The 21,941-nt window shown below is 44.4% G+C and overlaps 3 protein-coding genes across 6 annotated transcripts; all 3 read left to right on the top strand.

Moving 5' to 3' along the window:
* The first annotated feature begins 3,963 nt into the window (after positions 1-3,963).
* On the top strand, positions 3,964-8,979 carry LOC123162909 (elongation factor Ts, mitochondrial). 3 transcript variants are annotated; one of them, XM_044580681.1, is made up of 9 exons: positions 3,964-4,104; positions 4,272-4,548; positions 4,642-4,814; positions 5,515-5,595; positions 6,584-6,758; positions 7,361-7,545; positions 8,073-8,198; positions 8,285-8,373; positions 8,619-8,979. In XM_044580681.1, the coding sequence occupies exons 2-9, from the start codon at positions 4,284-4,286 to the stop codon at positions 8,662-8,664; spliced, it is 1,140 nt and encodes a 379-aa protein (XP_044436616.1). In that variant the 5' UTR covers positions 3,964-4,104; positions 4,272-4,283; the 3' UTR covers positions 8,665-8,979. The 3 variants fall into 3 exon arrangements, with proteins under 3 accessions (XP_044436616.1, XP_044436615.1, XP_044436614.1); XM_044580680.1 differs by having other exon boundaries at positions 8,616-8,979; XM_044580679.1 differs by having other exon boundaries at positions 3,969-4,104; positions 4,235-4,548; positions 8,616-8,979.
* Positions 8,980-10,595: 1,616 nt separating this feature from the next.
* On the top strand, positions 10,596-15,524 carry LOC123162910 (uncharacterized). Of its 2 annotated transcripts, XM_044580682.1 has the most exons (5): positions 10,596-11,099; positions 11,524-11,721; positions 12,418-12,501; positions 14,506-15,175; positions 15,267-15,524. In XM_044580682.1, exons 1-4 carry the CDS (start codon positions 10,977-10,979, stop codon positions 15,172-15,174), a joined length of 1,074 nt encoding a protein of 357 aa, XP_044436617.1. In that variant the 5' UTR covers positions 10,596-10,976; the 3' UTR covers position 15,175; positions 15,267-15,524. The 2 variants fall into 2 exon arrangements, with proteins under 2 accessions (XP_044436617.1, XP_044436618.1); XM_044580683.1 differs by lacking the exon at positions 10,596-11,099 and adding an exon at positions 11,127-11,272 and having other exon boundaries at positions 14,506-15,524.
* A 2,656-nt stretch (positions 15,525-18,180) lies between these two features.
* On the top strand, positions 18,181-20,667 carry LOC123160689 (arabinogalactan protein 20). The gene is made up of 2 exons (XM_044578535.1): positions 18,181-18,761; positions 20,385-20,667. Exons 1-2 carry the CDS (start codon positions 18,650-18,652, stop codon positions 20,489-20,491), a joined length of 219 nt encoding a protein of 72 aa, XP_044434470.1. The 5' UTR covers positions 18,181-18,649; the 3' UTR covers positions 20,492-20,667.
* The last annotated feature ends 1,274 nt before the right edge of the window (positions 20,668-21,941 follow it).

The raw sequence follows: 21,941 nt of genomic DNA, 5'->3' as shown, positions 1-21,941 counted from the left end.
CTTCTTCTTCTTCTTGCCTTTCTTCATCGGCGCCGGCTCCTCCACCTCTTCTTCCTCCTCCTCCGTCTCTTCCTCGCCGTCCATGTCAGCGGGGTCAATTGAGCCGTCCTGCATAGTGAATCCGGGGGAAGCGGCGGCGGCAGCCAAGCCGGTTGCGATGATGTCGTCCATGTCGGCCTCCGTCGTGTCGGCGTCGCCGAGATGCGACATGGACGAGGCTTGCAAGTACAGGCCACGGCGAAGAGGGGGCGTCGGAGAGGCTGCGTAGTTCGGCGGCGAGTACGTGTAAGGTGGGTACTGCAGGCCGGCGAACGCGGGCGAGGGCGTGCGCTGGGAACGGCGCCCGTGGGGGAATGTGATGTTGGGGTTGAAACCACCGTGAGTGTCCCCATAGGCATAGCCTGGCGACAGCGTGCTCCATGGGTGCGGCGACGACGAGAACCCGGCCGGAGAGCCGACGCTCTGCTGGCTCCAGGCCGCGTACGGGTGCCCATCGGGTGGATTTGCCATCGCCGCGCGCGCCACCTCCGCCTGTTCGGCGGCACGCTCCGCCGCCACCGCCGCTGCAACGTACGCCGCTTTTTCCCTCGCCTTCTTGGCCCTGTTGCACCTATCGGCGGTGACAGCCTCCTGGCGCTCCACATCCGCCTTCCACTCGGCATTGGTCATGCCGGGGGGCTTGGAGAGTGGAACCCTCGGCTTCCGTTGCTTCGGCTAGGCGGCGGCGGCGGTGGGATCCGTCACGGCGCGTGGCATCACGTACTTCTTCGGCGGCATGGCCGGCGGAACGGCAGGGAGGAGGCGGGGGATTGGCGGGAGGAATGGAGAAGAGAGCGATGAGCGCGGGAGGAAATGACGAGAAAAGGGCTTCCAGTCGCCGACAGAGCGGGCCCATGCCGCTTTTCGCTTGTGCCGGCGCGCCCAGGCGACACCCGGCCGTTTGGGTTCTGGGTGGGATCGCCGGCTCTGGATTTCGCCCAAACCGGCGCTAAACGAGATCCTGGGGACGCGACTGGGCCGATTTTCGGCCACCAGCGCTAAAAAATCGCCTTGGGGGCCTGTTGGGGCGCGGCTGGAGATGCTCTTACTCCCTAGGCGCGCAATGCTGATGTGTGGATCGCTGGTTCCTTTGCGCATCTCGAAACAACAAGAGGTCAGGGAGAAGAGCAGGCAAACGAGAGAGAGAGAATCAAGCGAGAAGAATGCGAACGGGGGGAGGAGGGGCGGCCGTGGCTATGCGGCTACAACATGCTTGGCCCAAGCCCATTTGGCTGAAGTTTACATCAGATCACCGAATTTGTTACGGGAGCAGCAACCCAAACATGCAGCGCTCGAAGCTCAGCAAAAGGTCAGGATTAGAATGAAATCTAACGGCCACGGACATCCACAACACACATCCAATGGTATGAAATGGTAATGTCCTGAGAGGGCTCGATTAGTGCTCAGTTTTAATGTCTTAAAATATGGCCCATATCTTCCCCGGGGGGGGGGGGGGGGGGGTCCGGTACCCCCCCCGGTATTCCGATATCTACCCGATACATTTCGGAACACCTCCGGTGTCCGAATACTATCATCCAGTATATCAATCTTTACCTCTCAACCATTTTGAGACTCCTCATCATGTTCTTGATCTCATCCGGGACTTCGAACAACATTCGGTCACCAAATCACATAACTCATATAATACAAATCGTCATCGAACGTTAAGCATGCGGACCCTACGGGTTCGAGAACTATGTATACATGACCGAGACACCTCTCCAGTCAATAACCAATGGCGGAATCTGGATGCTCATATTGGCTCCAACATATTCTAGGCAGATCTTTATCGATCGAACCATTATGACAACATACGTTATTCCCTTTGTCATCGGTATGTTACTTGCCCGAGATTCCATCGTCGGTATCTTCATACCTAGTTTAATCACGTTACCGGCAAGTCTCTTTACTCATTCCTTAATGCATCATCCCGCAACTAACTCATTAGTCACATTGCTTGCAAGGCTTCTTATGATGTGCATTACCAAGAGGGCCCAGAAATACCTCTCCAATACTCGGAGTGACAAATCCTAATCTCGATCTATGCCAACCCAACAAAAACCTTCAGAGATACATGTAGAGCATCTTTATAACCACCCAGTTACGTTAAGACATTTGATAGCACACAAGGCATTCCTCTGGTATCCGGGAGTTGCATAATCTCATAGTCGGAGGAATATGTATTTGACATGAAGAAAGCAGTAGCAATAAAACTAAACGATCATTATGCTAAGCTAACGGATGGGTCTTGTCCATCACATCATTCTCCTAATGATGTGATCCCGTTCATCAAATGACAACACATGTCCATGGCTAGGAAACTTAACCATCTTTGATCAACGAGCTAGTCAAGTAGAGGCATACTAGGGACATAGTGTTTTGTCTATGTATTCACACATGTATCAAGTTCCCGGTTAATACAATTCTAGCATGAATAATAAACATTTATCATGAATGAGGAAATATAAAATGACAACTTTATTATTGCCTCTAGGGCATATTTCCTTCATGAATATCCTCTTCTCCAAATAGGAGTTGTTCCATGGTGATCGATCCAGATCGATAATGCCTAACAGTTTTCTTTATTAGGTCTAGGAGCTCGAGCTCTTCCCAAATTTCTTGTACTCTCTCGCAAGTAAACATGAAGTGTTGGATGTCTTCCGTAGCTAAAAGGCATATCGGGAATTGCTTCCTTGTGATTACATGATGATTTGCCAAAGTGCCCAGACATGGTAAGATCACATGTAAAACCTTTCAATAGGATTTGTTTACCTTCCCAGGAATCTATAACTTCCAGACCGTCATATAGGACTGGACATAACACGTCCTTGTCCATCACCTCGAGACAAGCATTGTCCATGTGGTGGGCCGAGGATACCACTGTCGTCCTAACATCCAACCACAGGTTGGTTCGCGACGTTGTCCATGTCGGTGTTCCCATTCTCTATGATATGCTGATCTGACAGAGGAGGTGCCCGATTTGTTGTAGTGCCATATGACAAAATCTTAAGCATCATGCACATTTAGTTGCATTTGCAATATATGTTGTGCATCAACTAGACTAAAGACGTCACAAATCAATGCTTCATCTCACTGTCCATTATGCGGATCTACCAACTCTTCTACTTCTGTCAACATAATTTGCCCCCTTGGAGTGATTACCTTATGGTTAACATTTGAAGGGATCCAAGGGTCCTGCCATATGCTGATCTTCTCACCGGTCCAAATTCTTCAAATAAAACCTCTTTTAAATGTTTGGTTTCCAACAATAATACTTTGTCGTGTATATGATGAATCATTCTTCGGTTTGGCTTTCAAAATGTCACCATCCGGATAGTATTTTGCACCAAGAACACGTGCATATAATGTTCACTAACATAGCAAGATTAAAGCTGTGAAGAACTCTAGATCTCATACCTCCCATCTTCTTCGGTACTAAAACCATGTCACTTACTACCTCCGTTCCTAAATACAGTCGTGTTTGCAGTTCAAATGTGGATGACATTACACTAATGAGAGCATCCAACCTCATAGCCTTCATAGGTGCTCTTCAAGTTTTTCCGTTTTTCCATCCATCCAGATCCAGCAAAGAAAAGCCCCCCCTCTCCCCCCCACTTTTTTTGCTCCTGGTTCAACCCCTTACGAAACCCGGGAGAATATTTGGTGCTTCCATACTCCAAATTTTCAAAATGCATAGCTAAATGTTTCAAAAAATACCGAAAAAATCATGGATGTTCACATCACATGATTGTACAAACCCTAAAAAATTCAAATCAAAATTCGAAGTACACATTGAGAAACAAAAGAGACAAATCCAGTATGAATGTTTTGCAGAAAACGTCACCAACATTACGGAAATGACGCTTTGGTCCACATCCTGCCCATTGGATCGCGATCCAACGGCCGAGATCGCATCGTAGCACCTAAGCCTGGTGCTCCTGGAGCACCAGATATTCTCCCTACGAAACCCTACCGCGTGCACCCTCTTCTCGTCTCCCAGTCTCCCACCCTCTCTGACGTTCGGCGGCGGCGGTTGAACGGCGGCCGGCACCGGCCGATCTGCAGGTGGGGCTCCATTCCTCTCTTCTCCCTGCGCTTGACGCCCTCTCTCCTCTCTGCATCTGGCAGCGGCGGCGCCTAATCGTCTTTTATCCAAAACTGAATTTGGCTGCTGTGATGTGCGTTGCCTGTGTAGTTTTCTGAAGAATTGCGTCTGTCCGCCCTTGTTTCAGAGCAATCGGAGAATGGCTTGGGGTCAGGGTGCTAGAAGGCCCATACTAGGGCTTCTGTCTCGTGCTCAACGACAAGCTGCTCGAGGGTATACTTCTGCAACCTTCGAAACTCATCTGTCGAGCAATCATTTTGCCCCAAATGGCATGATTCGTAGGAGATTTAGCTCTGAGGTGCCTGCTTCGGAGCAAATGAATCTTATTAAACAACTACGCGAGAGAACGTGTGCCCCGATCAAAGATGTCAAAGCTTCGCTAGTCAGTTGCAACTGGGATATTGGTTAGCTCTTCTTTCTTATTGCTTTAGGCGCAGTTTTGTTGACAAATGTGTTTATTCCCTCCATTCTTATCCCAGTTTGTTGTTTTCTTTCAGAGGATGCACTGAAGGATCTAAGGAAAAGAGGTGTGATATCTGCTGCCAAAAAGTCGTCAAGGACTGCTGCCGAAGGTTTGCTAGCTATCGCACAAGATGAGAAAAGGGCTGTTGTGGTTGAGCTAAACTGCGAGACTGACTTTGTGGCAAGAAATGATGTGTTCCAGTATCTGGTTGGTATCACCCTCTGCAACATGATTTGTATTTTATCTTATAATTATACTGAACCCTGTAAGAGTGAGAGGCAAGGTCCTTTCAGGTCCATATCCTTAACATAAGTATATGGAAATTAGAAAATGATTTTATTGCTAGTTGGCATAAGTAGAAATCATTTCTCCATGACTTGAAGAGTATCATTTTAATTTTGGGAAAAAGATGGCAATGCGTCCGATTTTAAGATCTCAGACGATTTTTAAATTGGCAGTCCTTTTTTTGGATGGTAGAAAATCAAGCACACATGGTATGGGAGCAGATTGGCAGCCGATTGTTTTTTCAGATGGTAGAAAATCAGGCCCACGTGTCTGGTGTGTGAGGGGAGTTGGATGAGGGACCCACCAATTCCCCTTTATAATAGTAGTAAATGTTGTGTCGGACCTTATGTTATCAAACATAAATAAGAATTTTCTAACCATGTATAATCAGCTTTCTAGTTTTTGTCTGATACTCCAACTTCAAACTCTGTTGTAATTGCATTCTTCAAGTACTCTGTTCATGTCATTTTATATTCTAGGATATTTATAACTTCTGGTATCATATTGGAGTATTGGACACAACACCAGAGTGTACTTAATTAAATGCGTCGATTGATTATCTGTGCTCTCACACGGATACAATGTTGATAACCCTTTTTTCCAAAATTCATTTGCCATGCAGGCTTCATCCTTGGCAAAGATGGCTTTGTCAGCACAGGATCCCGGCAAATTGGTTTTTCCTTTTGCTCCTGCATATTTGGAGGTGCGTAATTACCTGTTGGTTTGTTTATTGAACATCTATTGTTTCTATCATCTTCCCCTGCTGAGCAGTTCCAGTACATGATACATGGCATTGTTGCTTATATCTACCAGTGATGGCTGTGGACTTGTCACTACCAAATCCAAATTATTAGATTTTAATTGGATTGAGTTCCATATTGATTTATATTCCATTTGAACTGGCTTAGTGATCAAATTTGTGTATAGTGTTATGGTGGGGCCTAATACAATCTAAGCCTTGTGGGCATCAGCTTTTCATTACGTATGGAGTCGGTTTGGTGAATTGCTTGAAGTACTAAAATACCATTGATCAAGAACATGGAGATGTCATAGTGTTATGTCGTGACCTAGTATCACTGAAATTTTGTAGATATTGGCAAGAGTTGGTATGATAAACTTGACATGGCATCTACTAATGCAACATGAGTGAAAAAATAGATCATAGTATAAATGAAGGGGTTTGCAACACCAACAGAATTACTGTAATGAAGGTGATGCAGCCTTAGCAGTGCAAGTAAGATTATTTATGTCCTGCACTGTTGACTTTGTGAATCTATGCTGAGACTATTTTGTTGTATATTTGATTTGTGATTGGTGAGGAATGGGATGGGTGAATGGCGGTGATGCTTTTGAGGGTCATCATATTCAATTATACAGGCAATGCTTGGTGACAAGCATAAAGCATCTGAAACGAAATGAAATTACTTAAGGTGGTTTTGGTTGGATTTCCTGTTTTGCTTATGTTACATTACTTTTGGAACAATTAGGTACCTCTTTCTCAGTTCTAGTGCCTGGCAGTGCCTGCGTCTATTTATCATAGATGGATAGTAAATTTTAGGCTAATGATGTCTGATGATCTATATAAATTGATGTGTCTGCAATACAGCTAAGATTATTATATGTTTATCTTCCTTTTTTTTCTGTTTTTTTTTTCATGTGAGAAACTACTACATTGCTCCTCATCTTTGCAGAACATGAGTATTAACCTAGATCATCCTAAACTCAGTGGTGAAACAACTGTTCAAAATGCTGTTACAGAAGTTGCTGCCATGGTTGGGGAGAATGTAAAACTCAGACGAGGTTTCATGTTGTCCACGACTGCACATGGTGTCGTTTCATCTTATCTGCATACCTGTCCTCAGCCAGGTGCACAGACGTTATTTCAGTTTGTCAAGTTTTATCCAGACCATGCGTCTGTCATTCTTCAGATTTTTTATTTCGTTAGCTAAGTATGATTATTAAACACTACGAACAATAATTTTCAGCTGGAGCATGTTTGTCTCCTATTTATTCTTATCACCATTTCATTCTTTGTAGACAACTGGATATCATATGCAGTACTGTGTATTTTGTTCAAAATAAAATAAAATACAGTATTGTGTATTTATTGTGTTTGTAGCAGGAGACAAGCCTTAATTTACTGTTGCAGATATGTTGGCAGAAACATAGCCGTGCAGCCATACTACTGATAAATTGCAATTTCAACAACTACTCTCGAATTTTGTACTAGCAGAGTACAACATTAAGAAAATGACACTTGATCTAAAACGGGGAAGCCTTGTTTCTGTACTCCTTATATAAATTAACACATTATATTAATCCTACTAATAATCCCTTTCCTAAGATGGCCAAACTCGGTGTTATGCATTTGTTCCTGTCAGCACTCTTTTTTTTTTCTCATTTTCTCCTTGCTTTGGATAAACGGCACATTTGTTCGGTCACTTGATTGATGCATTTTCTTGCTTCAGGTTTGGGCCGCATTGCTGGATTGATTACATTAGAAGCAGAAGATAGCAGTGCTTCCCTTGATGCTCTCAAGAGAGTTGGGTCGTCTATCGCAATGCATATTGTTGCAGCAAAACCATTATTTTTATCAAAAGAATTGGTTTCTGCTGCAGCTTTGGAAAATGAACGTGACGTGCTCCGAACTCAGGTATCCTTATTCTGACATTACCTAGAATGATTTACAGTCATATAGTCGTATGGCTGAGTAGTTGACATCCATCCACTATTATACAAGAAATGGACATGCACTTGTGTGATAAATGTGTCTATCACAGGCCATCAGCTGGTTCTTAAGTTTTTTACCATTTTGACAGAACAAACAAAACAACTTTACAAAGTAGGGAATGACTAAGGAAACACAGATGCATGCATCGCCATAAGATTTTGGATTGCATCACTGTAAGATTTTGGATTAAAAGAAAGAAGAAACATGTGTGTTACGGAGATGAGAAAGATGACGTAACGGGAAGCAGCCTGATCATATCATAAGATTTCTGGATTAGTAATATCGGGACAGCTGTTTGGTTTAAGTTTTAGAAGTGGGTAGCATTTACACTGCTTATTTCCATGAGTTGAGTTAATATGTTTGATGACATGGATCCTTAATATGAGGGTGAGCTGTGCATGCCAAGTTACTTCAGAAATGACATGACATACTGCTTTGTAACATGTTAGGCTGAGAGTTCAGGTAAACCCCAAATGGCCATAGAGAAAATGGTCGAAGGCCAATTGAGGAAGTATTTTGAAGATGTCGTGCTTTTGGAGCAAAAATACGTTGTTAATGATAGCACAAACATTAAGGTAAGTTGGTCAACCTTTTCCCTTGATGATTTACGGCTGTGAATTGTGATCTCTAATAGCTTTGCTTGTTGGATCATTCTTTTCAGACTCTGCTGAATGATTTGTCAAAAGAGGTTGGTTCGAAAGTAACAATTGGCAATTTTATCAGAATGGAAGTTGGAGAAGGAATTGGGAGGTACAATTTGTGTCAACTGCCATCTCTAACAACGTTTTTTCTCGATTAATCTCTTTTGTTATGCATACTGACCTCAGTGTCATTAACAGTATACATAATACGTTAACTGGTGGTCTATCATCCATCCAAAACAAAACTAGATTTCAATTTTCTTCAGGCGTCGTTTTTTGTGGAAATGGGAAATACAAATCTCATTTTGTTTGTTTATTTAACCAGTTATTAACCTCAGCTTTTGTGCTCAGCAGACCTGAGGAAACAGCTAAACCAGAAGCTATGGCTTGTGCTGCGTAAATTGCGAGCTGAGATGAATCAAATGCTTTGGTTCCGTTCTCCTGATAATTAACATGGGCTCTCATCTTCTCTCCAAGGGGATGTTTTTTCTGCAAATGTATAAATGCCCATCAATCAATTAGCTAGATGTTGGCAAACGAGTTAAACAAACATAGTGGCAAATTGAATCAAACTGAATAATGTACAACTGAAACGAAAGGCCACGCGTGCTGAGACCTGCAAGGCTCCAAATGTTGGGGTTTGCTCGCTATTTGTCTGATTGAACTGCGGTGTGATCGAATAAAGATTGCAATAGCTCAAAGAAAATTTTGTGCATGCTGTTCCGGCGTGTTATACCTTTTGATCTTCTTGTTGGATTGGATATGCGTATTTGACACCATCAGTTGCCATGAGTACGATTGGACCATCGCCTCCCTTTTGCTGTGTGTCATGGTCTCCTCTGGTTTCCTTGTCTGTAGAGAAACGGTGTCAACCAAAGTGTTGCACCCGTCTTGGTTTGTGAATGCTGGCAATGTGGCCACCACAGGAGATGCAAACAAAATGGCCTTGCATTGGTGAGTTTTTTTTTTAATCTAACCTAGTAAAGGCCCTAAGTAAGGGAAAGAGAAATGACAATCAAAACAATATGTATCTAAATTCTACTTGAAACCGCTGACAGACCTATTGGCATTAACATGCATAGCTCATGATGATGAATGGACAACATCGAGAATTACCTCCGAAAACATGTAGAGGAACAAGCCATGTTGGATAGATTCCCCCGAATTTAAGTTCTAAGTGAAGCCCTTGGATCAAAACGTTAGGGAAATTCTCTTGATAAACACTACTGAATAAAAGAAGTGATAAATTCCATAAACAAAAGTCGAGGTACAAAACAATAGGAAAATTGCAAGCGACGAATCATATGGGAAACAGGGACTTAGCACCGACCGTCACCTGAGATGCTAGTTGAGTTTTATATTGCAATGGATCATGATGGTTTCTTTTGTCTAACTAGCTTTGGCTATTTTGTCATCTGGCCAATCATTTTTTTCCATCCGCACTAATTATGCAATAACTTATAAAGCAGTTCAACACAATACAACGAGAAATCGGACTAGAATTGTAAAGTTTCTAAAATAATAATGTTTTGGCTGAATAGGATGTTGTCAACTACATCCGTATCTAGATAAATTTAAGACAAATAATTTGAAATAGAGGTTGTACTTTGTGGTTATATCGAGATGCCATGAATGGTTGTTAGGTCTATTTGTATTTTTAATAACCATGCCGCAATTACTAATTTACGTGGTTAGTCGCTATCTTCACCATCAACAATCACATACAGATATAGGAGTGTTCTGGACCCTGGGTGCCATGAAACCTCCTATAAAAACAAAAATAAGTTGGGCATTTGTACCTCAAATCCAACTATCCAGTGCTGCATTTTTGTTTGATTAATTATGTTGTCTAGACCATATTCAATGGTGTTGTCTTGTAAATTCTAAACAGCCGTATTTTGTCAGACTTAGACACATTGACACGCGTGCCACATGACTAAACAATCTATATTGGCCATGTGAAATTCGTAATTAATGGCAATCGTATATAGTCATAAAATGTATATAGACATATACAACCAAGAGGAAAGCATATACCATGTGAAATATGTACATATGCGCAGAGAAGACGACTAAAGTTCGGCGTGTAGACAATGCAAGGTGTAAAATAAAATGGATATTTACGTGAAAAATGATTTGATAAAAAAGAAGGAATAATTACACAATTGCGGGGATAGTTATTGCGTGACCAAACAAAATTCTATTTTTTTCATATATATATATATTTTTGGATGGTTTGGATTGATCTGATAAAATCAAACAAAATTTTCATCGGTATAGATTTTTTTTAGGGATACATGCATCGATATCAACTGCACAGGTGATTGTAAAATGTGTTCCATGACCCAATCTGAAAAAACCGTAATCCGCACATCCTCCCAGGTCCCAGCCCCAGCAGCCCGCAACTCTCGGCGGCGCTTGCTCCCCGTCGGCGCACTCGCTTCTCCCTGGTTCCTCGGCGCCGCTCGCTCTACCCCGTTGTCTCTGGCGTGCAGCCTCTCTTGCCTCCCCCCTCGTCGCCCTAGCCGGCCGCGGGTGCGCCCGCGCCCCCACCGTTGTTGTGGCCTGCTGGCCGGAGGCGCACGCGCCCGCGTCCTGGTCCCCGCCTCGTCGTCACCGGAGTCGCGCTGCGCCGTTCGCCTCCTTTCCTGAGCTCTCGTGCCTTCCTCCTCTCTCCCGCCCTAAATCGGTTCTGCATGTTACGGAATACGCATGTCGTCCACCTCCTGCCTAGCCCCTCCCATCCCCTGCCGTAGGGTTAGGCTCCCACCTCCCTCCGCCGCCGCCGAGAGGCCATCACTCAGATTTAAGCCTGGCGGGGCTGCTCACACCAAGGTAAGGCGGAAACGACCCCCTGCTCTCGAGTTCAACCGTTTGACTTTGTCTCTGTGTAGCCGGTCGTGTGGTTGTCTGCCGCAACTATAGCAGGCAAGCCTTATACGAGCATCACAGTGCTCCGCTTTGTGGAGTTTGGCGACAAAGAGCTACAGATGTTGCGAGTCGTGTGGGTCAGTTTAGTAATCTTGGTTCCAGATTATATCTGTAGACGAAAGCAACGATAGATTCATTCACTTGGATATGTGTGGTTTATTTGCCAGTTTGATGTAGTATTAAATTAGGTTTCCAAGCTGCAGCATTGCTGCTATCCACCTGGCCAATTTGAATGTCATGCCCATCAATTTGCTTTGTTAGTGTCAAAATGGCATGCTGCTTGGGTTAATTCCATTTTCTTTTTCGCGTGCTTCTTGTGTGCATTTAGGGATGGAGGCTGGTTCACATCTCATGCTTCAGGCAGGAGCAAGACGTGTCAACAACATCTGATGATGGCACTGGCTTCAAATACAATGAGCAGGCGGAGATCTCAGGGGACCCTGACCTGAAGGAGGAAGACTGTGGAAGCCCCAACAGGGATGATCAAAATTATGTAAAGGGAGACTGGTTTGTTAGAACGCAGAAGGTATGTCTGGTTTATTTTCTGCATTCCAACTACATTGTGTTTGACCAATAGGAATTTCAGATGTAGAACATATTAGTAGGATACTGTAATATGAAGCATAGTGTGTGTAATACAATAGAAGTAAAGCTACCAGATTCTAAGTTCAGTTGCTCACTTCAATGCTATTTGAGAGCTTAAGAGATAAGATAACCGGCAGTCATGTATGGAATTGTGGCATAAAGCATTATACACAGATGAAGGAGAATTTGTGATACTCCGTTATCCAATTTGAGTTCATAACTTGATTGTTAAATCTTGGGTACGGTTTTCAAGTTTGTATACTGAACCGCTTCGCTTCTGCCAGTATTAATCGGCCTGTTAACAAATTTAGTTGTTGCACATGAATTGGTTTCTTACCAATATGTACATGTGCTTTTCTATGTCTGTGTTTTGCCAGTCAATGTGTGGACCGAAGGAAAATAGCTATCATTGTTTTTTTCTGTACTATGGGATTTGCAGTTATTTGGTAGAATATTTATCATCTTATTGTTAATATACTTTGAAAATTAGTTTCTAACTCTCATTTGATATTTGATCGGTTCACGCGTTCATATTTTGTTTAGTGCCAATTGGCTAGATATTGATGTTAGTCCTTTTCATTGTTAAGACTTCAATTTTCTCCTGTGAGTCAATGAAAATTCTGAATTTGTCTCCTAGATAAAGGAAAATCTACATGATACAATATCCAGATTTCGGAATGAGCGCTGGGCAGTACATTGGACTGGACAAACAATTACCCAGGTTAGTTCTCAACTTATTCTATTATGTTCCTATATTAGTTTTGGTTTTGTCGGACATCGGTTTTGCTAATTCATCAGATATCATCTGGATATCCTAAGGACATGGGTAGGGGCCAGCTGTTGTTTTTCTCGTATTGTAATTTGTCCATGTTTCGTTAGGTTTTCTGTATACGGACACGGGCAAATCAATAGTAAATCTGATCAAAAAGATTCCTAACCCATGTGATTACTTCTTTTGGATATGGCATGCGACCAGACAGATATTAATATGCCCTCATGTGTCGACCTAGGATTTTTATACGCTCGAGGAAGTCTTATAAGTTACAACAAGGCACTTTGCACTACCATAATATTCTGTTTATTTTTTTGCTTTGCTCAAAGCTCAGCACCCCTGTGGGACGTGCTATGCACCCGCCTAGAATTTTTCTGCCGCTTCATATAGAAGGTCTTGACTCTTGAGTGTGTTTTTTCTGCACCCCTGCTACACCCACGCAAGAAAACATACCAAAAGATTTTGAAAAAATCTAAAAGTTTGTGGGAATGATCAACAAATGTTAGAGAGGCTTGCAAAGTTTGGTGGTCAAATGACATCCGAGGAGCTCTGTACAAAAAAAACAAGATCACTCGAAATGACTCAAAAGGTTTTAGACTTAGTAGAACTAAAACCGAGTACATGAGGTGCGGTTTCAATACTACTAGGCACGAGGAGGAGGAGGTTTGCCTTGATGGGCAGGTGGTGCCTGAGAAGGGCACCTTTCGATATTTGGGCTCAATGCTGCAGAAGGATGGGGATATCAATGAAGATGTGAACCATCGAATCAAAGCCCGATGGATGAAGTGGTGCCAAGCTTCTGGCATTCTCTGTGACAAGATGGGTGCCACAAAAGCTAAAAGGCAAGTTCTATAGGATAACGGTTCGACCCGCAATGTTGTATGGCGTTGAGTGTTGGCCGACTAAAAGGCGACATGTTTAATAGTTAGGTGTGGCGGAGATGCGCATGTTGAGGTGGATGTGTGGCCACACAAGGAAGGACCGTGTCCGGAGTGATGATATACGAGATAGAGTTGGGTAGCACCGATTGAAGAGAAGCTTGTCCAACATTGTCTGAGATGGTTTGGGCATATTCAGTGCAGGCCTCCAGAAGCGCCAGTGCATAGTGGACGGCTAAAGCGTGCTGATAATGTCAAGAGAGGTCGGGGTAGACCGAACTTGACATGGGAGGAGTCCATAAAGAAAGATATGGAGGACTGGAGTATCACCAGAGAACTAGCCATGGACAGGGGTGCGTGGAAGCTTGCTATCCATGTGCCAGAACCATGAGTTGGTTGCGAGATCTTACGGGTTTCACCTCTAGCCTACCCCAACTTGTTTGAGACTAAAGGCTTTGTTGTTGTTGTTGTTGTTGTTGTTGTTGTACTCAAAATGACTCAAAATGTATGTGCATTGTTTGATCAGAATTTGTAATTTTGTCTTTTTTGTATAGAGCTTCTCGGATGTTATTTGGCCACCAAACATTGCAAGCATCTCTAACATTTGTTGATGATCATTCCCACAAAATTTTAGATCTTCTCAAAATGTTTTGGTAGGTTTTCTTGCGTGGGTGTAGCGGGGGTGCACCGAACTGGGGCTCAGCCACTACTTTCCCAAAAGGTCTTGTAGGGATATGGGACAACACAACAAGCATTACATATTAATAATGTCACTCACTTTAGACTTCTAACTTTAGTGTGGAACTAAAGTCACAACCACAGCTCCCCAGGGGCCACTCCAAACAGGCTGGGTATAAACAATATGTTTTCCTTTTAAATGAAACAAGTTATGATGCATGTGCTAGCATATTATGTATATAATGGAAATGAATGGATGCCGCTGGTAATATGTTGGTTATTTGGTTGTCTTGCTAAAGTTACCAGTTAAATGGGGAATGTTGATTGGTGTAATAGTCTCTTAGCAGTTTACATAGATTTGGTATTAAGAGAATCTGGTTATACTTTTTGAAAACAGGTCATGTTTTTGTGGATCGCGACATTTTGGCTTGTGGGTTCCTGGATAGTGCCATTCTTGGCTCATGCTGCTGGCTTTAGCAAGGAAACATTGACACACAGAGGCCAAGCATTATATAGCCTCGTGACGGACATAACTGAAGACCTTGCTGGGATTGCTATCCTTCACCAGTGCCTTGGTAGATTCCGTCCCCTTCCTCCAGGCTGGTTTGAGTTCAAATTGAAGGGCAAATGGCATTGGGATGTAGCGTTGGGGTGCCTGTTATTCCCACTGGTGAATTTGCTTTCTCACATCAACATCAGCTTAGTTCATATGTCATCAGGGCCAGTCACCGGGGTATCCAGTGTAGAGCAATCCATTGTGGCCCGTGACCCGGTGGCAATGGCCTTGTATGCTGTGGTAGTCACTGTATGTGCACCTATATGGGAAGAGATTGTGTTCCGTGGTTTCCTCCTCCCATCTCTAACGCGATACATGCCTCTTCCATGGTCGATCCTGCTAAGTGCTGTGGCGTTTGCGCTGGCGCACTTCAACGTGCAAAGGGTGTTGCCGTTGATATTTCTCGGGGTTGTGATGGGAGGTGTCTTTGCCAGATCACGCAACCTATTGGCATCAATGGTGCTTCATAGCCTTTGGAACGGTTTTGTATTCCTGGATTTGATGAAATGAGGTATGACGCTATTGTTGTGCAGCTTTTGATATCTCCTGTAGGCTGTAGAGTTTCCTCCAACCTTTGTGTTCTCATTTTGCATGGAGAGCAGAGAAGCTAACAAAGGGATGTTCAGTGGAGATTAGACAAAGACAGATTTTCGAAGATTTTTGTATAGGGTCAGAAGATAGCCATAGGACTTGTGCCCAGAAGCATGTTTCTTACCCATGTAAATTATGTACGCGTGAGGATAATTACCTCATCGTGTATAGAATCACCCTTTCATATGTATTGTGTATTTTATTCTTGAGTATGTGATCAGAAATATAAATTCCTTGGTATATCTTTGTGTACCATATGTGCACGGACCTATTCGGTTCAAGGGAATCTGATGAGTTCTGGAGTTATTGTCTCGCGATTTTTAGCTCTGGAGTTTGTTTCGCTTTCAGGACTGAAACCATATGAATTGTTGCTGTGAGCTAGTTTGTTCTCTGTTTGTAAACTAATATAAGAACGTTTAGATCACTATTTTAGTATTCTAAACGCTCTTATATTAATTGAGTACTGTACAGTGGCAGAGCCAGCCGATTTATAGAGCTGGGCAAGGTCTTTAACTACCATCACTTGGACTAGCGTTTGCTCATGGAATCAGCTAGCTAAACAATAAACCAAAAGATAAAAAATTACTGAGCCTGATCTTCTGGAATTATTTTCTTTTTTCCTACGGTAACGATGGCAAACAACCGGTCTAAAAAAAATGATGAGTCCCTAGTACGTTTATGTAGTTTCAGTTCGTGTTGACAACCAGTTCCTAGTACGTTTTTTCTGCGTTGCAGAAGGAGTTGTAAACAACGGATTGTAGGACCACCGCTTGCTCCGTTAGGAAAGAGAGCCTCCGTTAAAAAATTGCACAAAACTGAGCTGATCGTTTGAATCTCTCTGAGAACTGGTTGCTCTGCACTAAAGGAGATATGAATGCGTTGGCATAATGGCATAACGCGGGTGCAAACAATATCCGAAGCGTTTTTCGATGGGGAAAAGTATATTTTTCGTCCCCCAATTTTCTTCAGAGTATAGAAACGGTCCTTCAACTCCAAAACCAGCAAATTTTAATCCCTCAACTTCTTAAACCGGATAACTTTAGTCCCTCATACGGCTTTGAGTGGTTTTGTTGATACGTGGCATGGTTTTCTTTGGCATTTTATCAAACACCTGTCGTGCGCTTGCCACATTTTCAGACGGTGGCGGCGACGGCGAGGGCCGCACAACAGGTCTACAGTGTGCCCTTTTTCGAGGCTAAGGCCACGCCCAGCATCGTGGTGCCTCTGAGGAGCGGCTTTGCGCAGCAGGCGAAAAGGAGACGCGTTGCAGGTTGCGGCCGTCGCCCGTCGAGGGTCACTAGTGCGTCCTAGGGCGAGCGGAGGATGTCTATGGGCGACCTCATGCACAGCCCTACCGGCTGCTGCTGGACGGATCCATGTCCGGGTACGACTCCGTCAGTCAGTCTTCATGCTCCACACTGTCGAGGCTGCTCAAGGACATGGCCATCGCGCACGGCAAACAAATCAGGTGCTTGTCGCCGGGCGTACGCGACTGAGACACGAGCTCCACTCCGGGCGAGAGTCAAGGCGTGCCGGACAACGACATACTCCATGTGCGTGTTCCCTATAAATTATGAAGGCTACCATATGACGACTTTGCTAGAGTTGCTTTTAGACAATCTGTGCACACACACGTTTGAATCTCTCTAGTTAGAGTTATTCCCAGGGATAGTCCTTTTGGAGCTTATGGTTGGCATGACAAAAGAACTGGCCCCTTAGACAATCTTTGCACACACGTTTGAATCTCTTGAGTGGATGACGTGTGGGCCCCACAACGAGTTGGCCCGCATGTCAACCTGTTACCCTCCTATAGAGTAGCTGATGATTTGTCTTTGAACCGTTTGAAGATCGCATGCAATTGCAAGCCGGTGGTAGAGGAGATCATCAAAGGGTTGGGAGGCTCTCATATTACATCGGTGAAGAAAATCGAAAAAAGAAGAGCCAATTTCAAGAGATGTGCTTTTATATTCGAAGGTCATGATTCGATCCAGGAGGCACACCACCTTGTAAAATATTTAGTAGCGCTCCCACATGGTCGCCATTTCTGTCAAATATCCCCTCATGACGCTCTTTGTATCGAAAGTGTTGTTCTAATCCCGAGCTCACATGAGCTCGGGTGAACAGTAAAATAAAAAAAGAAGAGAAATTCAAAAATCCCCGCAAAAAGTTGTGTGAAACATTGACATTTTTTTGATAGCTTGCAAACTTTCAACATCCGATGACATCGTGGAAAATCTGGCAAAAGAAAAAGCAAAATTGATGCTCCAAAAATGCGTTTGAAAATAACATTTTGGAGCATTAATTTTGTTTTTTTCTTGATTTTTTTCAAAAATGTCATTTGGTGTTGGAATTCTGCTAACTATTAAAACATTTGCCAATGTTTCACAAAAAAGCAATTACTTTTTTTATTTTACTGTTCACCGACCTCGTGATAAGAATACGTGTGTCCTCTTCGTATCCCTTTAAACTTTGTTTCAAAGTTTGGGATCCCTAAAGAAATGCATCGGCATAACATACTGGCATATTCGGGCGCACATATATAAGCGCTTTTGCATGTGGACGCTGGTCGTTCGCGACCCACGCCCACCGGACTCTGGATGGCCCGCACGTCATACACTGAAACACTGCGCCCGCCTCGTAGCCGTGTCCGTGCGACAGCGCAGAGGCGGAGTGTGAGCCACACCGGCTGGACGCTAGCGCAACCGTCGCGCATGCGCGCTGCCACAACGGGGCCCACCCCACTCGCTGCTCAGTAACGCCACTGGGTAACATACCTAGTAACAAACGGCCAACTTGCCGTTTCCGCACCACAGCCTGGCACGAGGCCGCGTGGGCGCAGCGTCAGGCAAAAAGAAAGCCCGAAGAGCGACATGGCATCGTACCCCAGCAGCAGTTTCATATGCCGCCGGGCCCCACCTCCTCCCCACCACCTCTACCAACTCCCACGCCCGCTCAGCCGCTGCCGGTGGAGCCCGGTCCAGCGACCCCACCCGTCAAGCAGCCAGATCGGGGGTGCCGCCCGCGGGGCGGGGGCTGGCGAATCTGTCCCCACGAATCCCGCGCACAGAGGTGATCCGCTGCGCGCGGGACCAGCGTTCGCCCCGGGCCCGCCTGTCAACGGGCGCTGCTCGGGGGCCTATTCGTTTCTTTCACTCACTGACTGATGCCGCCCGCCCGGTTACCATTTCTTGTAGCTGGCGCTATATAGGCGCCGCGCGCACGTTGGCCGCATTCCCAAGCCCGGGATTTGAGGGAGAGGAGGGATTTGTCGAGAGAGGGAGGGGCGCGATTCGCTGCTCTTCCTCCAGCCTCCTACTGCTCGCCTCCGGTGTGGGGGTGCGCTGCGGTGGGCGGAGGGGAGGCCAGGGGATCGAGAGGCGAACCGAGGAAGGAAATGGCGGCGTGGACCTCCGTGGGCCTGGTGGCGGTGGCCGTGCTGGTCGTCGGCATCGCAATGCCGGCCTCAGCCGCCGTGCAGCCGCCCGCGCCCGCGCCCTCCAGCGACGGTGAGAACCCCCTGCGCGCACTCTGCTTTCTCTTTCTCTCTCCCGTGGCTTGTGTTTTCCGGCATTGACTGGCGAATTCCTCCCTCTGCGGGGGTTCGTTTTGCGTCCTCATTCCATTTCGCTTATTATCCTCTCGCGGCGGTAATAGACTCGACAAGATACGATTTGCCTGCCCTTGCATGTGGGGAAACCATTGATCTGCTTGTTAAAACCCGCGTTCTTAGGACCCACCTGGTATAATAAAAGCTGTTTCACTGCGAAACGACATACTCCTACATTTCATGACTATTTTTTATTTGATAGTATTGTCACGCTCATAAACAATTCAACAAAATGACTGCTATTCTTTATTTTGTTCCCATTTCTCACTTTAGAGTTCCACCTGAAAAAAAAAGTCATTTTTTCTAGAAATCTTGACAGTTTACACTAGCCCTTCAAAGTTGCAGCTTTGGAACTTTGATGATCTATTGACGCTTGACATCTCTTACTTGTACATGTCAATTTGGTAGAGACAGAGGCATCTGGTTACAGATTGCCGTCCTGCTTATGTGATTGTGCTGAATAAGTCAAGAAGTAGCCGTGTTAGTCTGCGTATCTTGTCAAACAATTAGCTGCACAAAATTAATGTGACTGACTTATGCACTAGACTGAAAAAGTTCAATTTTATCAGTATGTTTGTGAGGAGGAACTGTCTCTATCAGGTTTTTGGGGGATTTGTTTTGTTCTTGCCAAGTGTTTAACACATGTTTGATGCAATATATTCCGAGTAACATCGATGGGAAGGAATGTGGAAGCCATTCGTTGTACAAGATAAGTTCGCGAAATGGCATTTCACTGATGGGCACATATGCTTCGCATGATTTGATAACCATATAGGAAGGGTGTTTGCTGTCCATCTGTCAAGAATATAGTCTTGCTCCTTTCTGGTGTACTAGCTGAGTTGGTTTGCACTTCCCTTTCACCTGTAGAACTTGTACCCTTGGTCTGCTTCCTTGGGTAGCTTCCATTGAAATACATGATACCTGGCAGCTCCTGGTTTACGCTTTTATTGCAAGGATGTCAGGAATTTTGCTTTCTTGAAAGCGACTTCAAATTCTAGAAGTAAATGTCTGACTACAGTCATCAATTTCAGGCCTTCCTGTTTTAATGCCCACCAATATTACTTCCTCGTTCCAAAATAAGTGTCCCTTGGTAGTACAACTTACACTTTTTTTTGGGACGGATGGAGTACTTAGTATTTTTGTAAGTGACAAACAAATCAGCTATTAGCCATGCTGCCCATCATGACAACTAAGAATTTTAGACATCCATTGACTCGGAGCTCTCGTGGTCGGTCAATTGGCAGATGACAGGTGAATTCAGTTACACCATCCTATGAAAATCTGGTGAAATTTCAAACCATGACAAGGATGAACTTTCCGAGTTCCATTTTCAAGCACACACAGCTATTTATTCCTTTTGAGTTATCTTTCACCATAATCGTGCAGGCGTTTGCAACCGAGCTGTTATTTCGAACATGTTGTTTTCAAGCTTTATTCTGCTCCCTTCATTTGCTTGCTTCGTTTCTTGTGTGAAGCTAGACTAACCCCTGCTGCATCTCTGCTGCTAATCTGTTTGACGCAGGCACGTCGATTGATCAGGGGATCGCATACGTCCTGATGCTGGTGGCCCTTGTGCTCACCTACCTCATCCACCCGCTGGACGCGTCCTCCCCATACAGGCTCTTCTAATCTAATCAATAATTCGGGTTGTACCTGTAGAGGTAGCTAGCAGCTGTGCGATGATGATTTAGGTGAGTGTGTGTGTGTGGTGTTCTATTTTTGTGTGCGCGTCAGATGATTATGTATGGACATGTTTGGTGGTGGCATGATTCTGCCATCATGTGAGTGTTTCGCTATTTAGTTCATGCTAATGTGTGTATGTATTTCACTGGCGCTGTGCCGCTTGCCATGTGCTGCGATGCGTGGTGTAGGTCTGGTTTTGCAAGTTGTGTGACACCTACTACCCATGTGAATGCTTGTCCGGCCCCTGACAGGCTGACATGGGTGATCTCTTGTGGTCCAGTTGGTCCATCCAAGATTCATCTGTACTACGAAAACCCTTTTATTCCTTTTCATTTTTATTATTTCTGGAGTAATTCGGTTCTCTAGTCTCCTCCTGATGAATTTCAAAATGAAACTGCCAATGTGAGATGTCATGGGCTTCGACCTCTCAACGCAGCGGGTGCAACTTGCAAGTTCTGTTTTTGGGTGGATGGATTAAATTTCTACTGCAAATTTGATTGTGTGTTATGAAATAAAAGACAAATTCAGATGCGAATAGTAGGATTTCAAATGCCCTACATCAGCTGTGTATGGCAGCGGTCTACATGCCATGTCCACAACAACAGCATGTGCACTGCTCCTGTATTCCTAAATCTAAATGCTAGCAGACTTAGACCATGAACTTAACAGGGAAAGATATTGCTCCTTGAAGGTACGAGAAGTGGTGAGCGAGTGTATTGTGTCTGTGTTTTCCATGGGCCGCCCTACCGACCAGCTATACCACTTCTACCGCTGTATTCACCCCCTTCACCCTAACCACTGCTCCAGCCGTCTAGCGTCATGTGGAGCCTAGCTACAAGGGTGTTTCCTGGCTGATTCATCTCGCGAGTTCGCGTGCTTTTGCCTGGTTGCAAATGGCTTGAGATGCATGATTTCCTTCTTGGAGAAGTTTCAGGCTCCTGCATGCTCTAATTGGTAGTGCCCCCTGTTCTCGTCTCCGGCTTGTTAATCTGAATATTTTTTGTGATGGCGATTGCCGAAGGCAGTTAGGGTCTTGTTGTTGTTTTAGTTGTATCTAATCATTTGTAGTATTGCTTTTCTGAATACTAGTCCCTGTCAAGTTCCTCGAAACAAATGTTGCCCCAAACATATGCTACATATACTTACTTAGCATACAGATAGGGAAGAGTCTTGGAGAAATGAGGAAACATTTTAGGTCTATTGTTTCGATTTGATATGTCAAGTAATCGTGTCTACATGGATGAAAATTTGGTAAGGAAGAGTCCAACCAGTAAAGAATGTAGGACTGGTGAGAAATACTCGTTATACTCCGACTGGTCCGAATATCCTAGAGGTAATAAACATAAGTATAACAACAAAACTCAAAAAAGGGAAAAATAAAAAAGGAAAACAAATG

This window comes from Triticum aestivum, chromosome 7B, assembly GCF_018294505.1.
Source record: "Triticum aestivum cultivar Chinese Spring chromosome 7B, IWGSC CS RefSeq v2.1, whole genome shotgun sequence".
Lineage (NCBI taxonomy): Eukaryota > Viridiplantae > Streptophyta > Magnoliopsida > Poales > Poaceae > Triticum > Triticum aestivum.
This window is presented reverse-complemented; position numbering and strand designations above follow the sequence as displayed.